Raw genomic sequence first — 6,766 nt, 5'->3', positions numbered from 1 at the left:
TTGAAACTGCGAATTCTTGTCTTCAGACAAATTTACTTACATTTTGGAGCCCCAAACTGACAAGATCAGGATGTGGGGGTGCAATGGATCTATTCCACAGTACATCTGAGGAGGAGAAAAATGAAGATGGGGAACCCATTGGCAGAGCAGCCGCGCACATTGCTGCCCATGATGCCAGGGATGCCCCTATCTCTAACAGGTTCTCATAATTAGAAGTGCAAATTGAAGACCGCCTGGAACAACCACCGCCACCAACCCCGGCCCCACCCCCCCATCCCTTTACACAAAACAGTCCTTCAACCATGCATACACCCACTGCACACGCGTTCAATGGGTGGCATCATATGTTGGCATTCATGATGAAGCACATGAAAGGGTATATTCAGAAAAGAGACTCAATAATGGCCAAGATGTGGCAGTGGTGGTGATAATGATTAAATTTAATGTGCATAACAAAAATATATAAATTAACAACATGACAGCTCGTCAAACACCCTTGTGCACACCTTTGGTGCATCCTCTATGGCTTCAGCAGAGGTAGTGGCAGGTTGCTCAGATCCCTGCCCTGACTGCTGAGATGCTCTCGGCCTACAACCTCTGGGTTTTGGAGACCGTGAGGACCCTGCCAAAGACTGCTCCACCTGCGTTTGTGCAGGGGCAGACTCAGCCATTGGGAGAGAAGGCAGCATTGCAGGTGCTGGTTGAGTAGCAGGGCAACAGGTGAGACACGGGAGCACTTTGAGCGGAGTCCCCACTTCCATGTCCCCTTTTGCTATCATACCTCTCCCAGGGCCAGTGCCACATCACTCCTACCACTCTGCTGGCCAGTAGGTTGGTGAGCAGATGTGCTGTATTGTAAGAACATGGCCAACGTGTCTGTCTGCCTGTTTAAGACGGCAGACATGTTGGCATCCAGAGTCCATATGGCCGTTGTCATGGCCTGCGTGGACTCATTTGAGAGCCATGCTTGAAGCTCAATGGAGGCTACCATTCTCTCCAACGCAGACATTCTTGCACTTACCTGTGTCACCAGTCCACAATGGAGTTGGACTCCTACATCCTTGCCACAATTGTGCAGTGTGTGCCTGGCACTTTTTCCAGTACCTCGCAAAGGTGCAGCTGTACCTCTATCAATCCCCTTCTCAACAGTGGCCCCCGGCGTTCAGCGTCTATATCCAGCTGAGCAGAGCTTGGAAAGGAGTGTGCCCCCCCGATGCAGACTCTCCACAGCTGCCCCTGCCACCAGTATCTGTTCGTGCTCACTTGTGAATTGTGAAACACCCGGTGACAACCCAACTAACTGTCTAATAGGACCCACCAAAGTGCGAGTATCAGCGCTGGTGCATGGCTGGATGTCCTGTGACGCTGCACCTCAGAAGGAATGAGCTCCTCTGAGGAATCGCTTTCTTCCATTTCTGCTGATTCCTCATGAAGGTGTGAAGGTCCTGGAAGACAACAGAAAGCAATATTAATGATTCATCGCAAAAGTGACAATCTTTCCAATGACCACACTGAGGTCTGGCACAGTTATATCATTGATAAAATCAATACATCATGTGTGTGAAAGATGTTAAAGTTCTGTCACCAGCCATCTGCGGGTTGCTAGTCTCTCCATCTCTGATGGATAGGAATGCGACAGTCCAACTTATTTTCATGGCCTCCTTCTCCACATCTGCCACCTCCACTATGAGTTGGGCCACCTCCAGTTCTGCTCCTCTACCTTGCATTTTGCTCTCTCTTCTCCTACATGGGGAGAAAGAACAGACCTGTGAGTGATCGAAGGTGACATATTGACCCTATGAATGCATTGCTTTGGGTGAGGCTAACCATGAAAGAGATGCATCAGAGGATGACTATCAGACAGATACATCACATTGCATCATGATTGGGGTGAGTAGCAGTGGTGGGTAAATAAATGGGCAGTTGAGGAAGCGCATAGAAAGTGAAGGATGGTTGCTGCTGCTGACTCTTAAGTGGGTGTGAGGAGTTGTGTGATGGGGTAGGCGTGCCAACACAGAGTTAAGCGGGGGTAAAGGGGTTTTGAACACAGGATGTGGGTGAATCAGCAACTGTACTCACTTCTCCTGACCTGGTTAGGTCATTAAAATGCTTCCCACACTGAACCCAAGACCTGGGCACATGTTCCTGCTGCTCACCTCTTCTGCTACCTCCAGCTAAGCAATTTTGGTTACAGAGCCAGGCTTCTTCCTGCCATCCATTGGAAACATTACCCCTCTCCTGGCTCTCACTGCAGCCAGCAGTACATCCAGGGAGGCATCATTAAATCTAGGGGCAGCCTTTGCTTTCCTGGACTCCATTTCTCCTTCAAAATCCATTCTTGGATTGGCCCTTTAAATAATGGGCTTTAGATTGCGTCATTCGGGTGCACTGTAGGCCCACTACGCAGCTTGGAGATGCGAAACCCAGAAGCAAGATTATTGACTGCAATCGAGATATGATCGCAGATTTAAACGCGATCACTTTGCCTCCGGGTTCCCCATGTGCAAAACCGCCCACCTGCCTGCCGTCATGCTAAAATCATGGCCACGATCTCTGCTTTAATCATTAACTCCAGTAGTGCATTCCACAGCCTCAAAAACCTTTGTGTAAAGTAGTTTCTCCTGCTCTCTGTCCAAAATCTCTTACATTTAATCTTTTATTTATGTCCCCACATTCTAGATCTCTCAATCACTGGAAACAGTCTGTTTCTATCTGCCCTATTCCATTCCTTCATAAGTTTAAACATCTCTTATCAATTTACCCCATAATGTCCTCAGTTTTGACAAAAAAAGCCTCCATTTTTCATCCTAGTGAATCTGTTGCCTTCACATCCTTTCTATTGTGTGGAGCTCAAAACTGCACACAGTATTCCAACTATAGTTTTATTAAGGTTTTATGTAGATTCACCATTACATCTTGACTTTTATATTCTCTACTTCTTGCCATAAAACCTAGTATTCTCATGGCTTTTTTGTAGGCCTTATCCACTTGAGGTGCTATTTTTAGTATCTTGTGAACAAGAATCCCCGAATTCCTCTGCTCTTCCACATCACCCAATCTTCCCTCATTCAAATTATAATTCATTTTTTTATAACCGAAACGTACCACCTCGCACTTATTTATATTGGATTCCATCTGCCATAGCTGTCATCTTTCGACCAGTATCCCAGCAGGAGTCAGCACCATCAGGGAGAAAACTTGGGAGGTGGAAGGAGCAAGGCACTTCAGTTTCTTTAAACAGCTGCTCTTTCAGTTACTATGCCCCTGCCCACTGGAACTCCCTCCCTAGGCCCCTCCACATTGCCACCTCTTTGCCTGTAACCCTCAGGTTTCCCTCTTTGTCCATTTGCGAGTGCACCTTGGCTGCCACTCCAAACCTGAGTCCCTTACTTCCATTTTTCCTTTCAGCCTTTCCTAGGCCTCACTCTCCTCTCTGCTCCTCTTCCTCTCACCTGGCCATGCCATCTTTCATCTTCCTTTATCTGAGACCACACCTCCCCTAATCTCTCTTTCCCAGATCCCTATTCTCTGCTCCTGGTGACCACCTTTCCCTGCTCACTCCCCGGAGTTAGTGTTTCCAACTTTCTCCCTATCTCGCTCACCTTTCACTTCTGTCCCTCTTGAACTTGTCACTGGATCAACAAACACTATCCCTCTCCAGAATGTTCACTCACTCATGAAATTGGCATTAACAACCTCATCATGGACGATCCAATTTTTGCCCCAATCTTTGCTCCTTCAGATCAAAGGGGCGCAAGCTCAAGTATAGCTGGCACACAACTGGTGTAGTCATCTATTGGCAGATCTGACTTGACCATGTCAATTATTATCCTGCCTAGTTCTCCTCATTCAAAACCATCTATTTTTTCCAGGATCATCCTGGAGGGCAAGGACAAACACAAGCTGCTTTTTTTTCATAGCCAACCATCTCTTTAAACTCCTCTCCCCCAAGTCCTTAATCTTTACATAAAACACCAAATGCATGGAGCTTGTGATTTCTTTGTCTCCACTTTCGAGACCATCTGTGCATCTTCCTCCACCGCTTCTTCCCCCTCTTCCCAATCCAAATCTTCTCCTAGTCGCTCATCCATTCTAGCGCAGGACTCCAGTATTTTGCAGTTTCTCACCTATCTACCCCATGCCCACTCCGAACTCATCTTGTCCATAAGACCTATCTCCTGCTCCTTTGATTCCCTCCCTACTCAACACCTGACCGTTCAATTCCCCTTCACGGCCCCACGCTCGTTGACATCATCAATGGTTCTCTCTCCTTAAGCACTGTCCCTCTTCACTTCAAAACTGCCATCATCGCCCTTCTCCTCAAAAATCCCATCCTCAACCCTCCATTGTCTTCAAATATGGCCCAATCTCCAAACTCCCTTTCCTCTCCAAGGTTGTGATCCAGCTCCATTTACATTTCTCCGGAAACTCCTTGTGCAAATCCATCTTTTCTGGCTTCTTTTTTTGGCACAGCATCGAAACAGCCCTAGCCAAAGTCACGAACGACAACTTTTGCAACTGTGACTCTGGTGCACTATCCCTCCTCATCCTACTCAACCTTTCTGCATTGTTCAATATGGTTTGACCACCCCATACTCCTTGTTAGATCCTTTGTTTGGTGACACTTGCCCCATTGTCTCCTTAAGGGTTAATCAAAAGAGGCATTCTCCTCCGATGCCTCACCTCCATTGTTCAACTCCTCGGGACTTGGTTCCATTTCTACCTATCTGAACACATCTCTAGCAATGGCTTCTTCTTCCTTTCCCCACAGCTGACAACCTCTGGGGCGATAGCCCAGGTATCGAGCCTTTGGCTTCCTCCTCTTCCTTATCTACACGTTGCCCCTCAGTGGCGTCATCAGCAGGAGTGTGGGCCGAGCACACCGATGACACGCCGCTCAGCCTCTGCACCACCCACCTCACTCACTCTCTCTCAAGCTCTTGACTGGGTTTGGTCAGATGTGCGTGGCCCCTTTAAGAAGCGGGTGAGTGAGGGAGCCACGTCCCCAGGCCGGTGGCAGTGAGTCAGGCGGGCAGACGGGGCTGTTGGTGGGGCCAGTGTCTGGGGCGATGCTCTCTTCCCTCTCGCCGGCGGCCGGGATGTGGCTGGCGGTCTCGGCTCTGCTGCTAACGTGTGTGCCCCGCTGCCTGAGCTGGGACACGGCCGAGATGGAGCTCTTCGACCTGGTGGAGGAAGTGCAGGAGAACTTTTACCGGTTCCTCGGCGTGGAGCAGGTGAGGGGGGGGGAGGAGGGGTAACTGGAGGGGGCCCGCCCGGGGTGGGGAGGGGAGGGACAGGCCTCCTACCTCCGACCGGGAGAATGCTCGTCCTCGGCCGGTGATTTATTTTTGTTGTTATTGAACCCACTTTGCTGTCCGGTTTGTGGAGCTCGTCACTGGGGCTGAGTGACGGTGCGGGGCCCCAGGCTGCCGAGGCCTAGCCCGGAGCCGCGGTCGCTGCTTTCTGACTTGGGCCGTTTTGGAGGTTTGGGAATTTGTGTGAGAAGGAGCCGCCGAGTCCGTGTCCGTGTCCGCGCTGCTGCCGAGCCTCAGGTTTAAGCCACTTTTCTGGTGTGAGAGGATGTGTAAAACACCATGTTAGAGGAGGATGAGAAGAACCACCCTCTCCCTACCTCCCTCATTTTACATTTAATTTAGGGACCCATATCTGCTCAGAAATACAAACTATTTTTAAAAAATGACTTAAACTAATGCCAAAGAGCTTGAGGTGGGTGATCCTTTGCTGCATTGACTATGCATATTACAATATTTTTTTTAAGTGAGGAGTAATTTCTTGTGAGTTAAGTGGCTGTTTTGCATTCTCGTTTCCATACCGACTGATTGGATTTACAAGACTGTATAACCATTGTTATAGTGTCTGAGGGCAGTTAATGTGTTACTTTGCAAATACGTTTTAAAAATTGAGACCCGGCATCATTAAAATTGCATATTGAAAAGACATTTTTAAGACTTACTGTAGTTACATTGATCTTTAATTGATATACAGGTACTTGTTAAACTTGCTTTTAAAATGCATTTTTTTTTTAAGTTCAGCCTTTTTCCCCTCTACCTGGCTGTGCACCATTTCCCAATTTGTAAAGACCAAGAGACCTGTTCCAGAGCCTTGGTTAATGCTTCCCTATTTACTGAACCGCCAGGAAATACACAGGAGCTTTGCAGGTGACCGACCCTGTGTCCAGCACCCCCCCGCCGCCGCCGCCGCCTCATTCACTAGCGAAGTGCCTGATTCTGTTTTGCAGCTTCTCACGATGGGATTTGAAGTTCACCGCTTTAGGGAGTCAAAAGCAAACATTTGTGTCCTATTGGGGCATCATCAGTGTTTTTTAAAAATTTACTCATGTATCAGATTCAGTGATTTTCTTTCTCCCCTTTCTTGTAGTCACCTTTTACATTGTAAATTTAAATGTCATGGCATAATGCAATGTTTTCTTTGCTTTTGGGTAATCAAAACAGTGTTAAAAAAGCACAGAATGTTACTCAGAAATATAAAAGTTAGTCTTAGTCTTCCCCTTTTTGTTAAGATTGTGCCTTTTTGGCACTAGTTTCCAGTGGGGTGGAATCCTCTAGACTGTGATCTTCTCTTGATGCTGAGCTTGAATTTAGAATGATAATTGCAGAATTGGTATATATATTCAATAGTGATGCAATGCTGTGTTTGTTCCATAAAGTAAGAAGCCAGTGGTTTGAGTGTTTTGCAGTCTTAACACAATCAAAAGGGTTCCGGTGTAATATATTCTGAGAAACAA

The 6,766-nt window shown here is 47.5% G+C and overlaps 1 protein-coding gene across 1 annotated transcript in view; it reads left to right on the top strand.

Moving 5' to 3' along the window:
• The first annotated feature begins 4,902 nt into the window (after window positions 1-4,902).
• Window positions 4,903-6,766, top strand: part of dnajc1 (DnaJ (Hsp40) homolog, subfamily C, member 1) — a 217,788-nt gene continuing 215,924 nt past the window's right edge. The window contains exon 1 of the mRNA XM_068007113.1: window positions 4,903-5,234. Within this exon, the coding sequence (XP_067863214.1) occupies window positions 5,070-5,234 (165 nt within the window). The 5' untranslated portion in view covers window positions 4,903-5,069. The remainder of the gene's footprint in view (window positions 5,235-6,766) is intronic.

Source organism: Heptranchias perlo, chromosome 2 (genome assembly GCF_035084215.1).
Source record: "Heptranchias perlo isolate sHepPer1 chromosome 2, sHepPer1.hap1, whole genome shotgun sequence".
Taxonomy (NCBI): domain Eukaryota; kingdom Metazoa; phylum Chordata; class Chondrichthyes; order Hexanchiformes; family Hexanchidae; genus Heptranchias; species Heptranchias perlo.
Note: the sequence above shows the minus strand (reverse complement) of the source record. Positions and strands in the feature narration are given on the sequence as shown.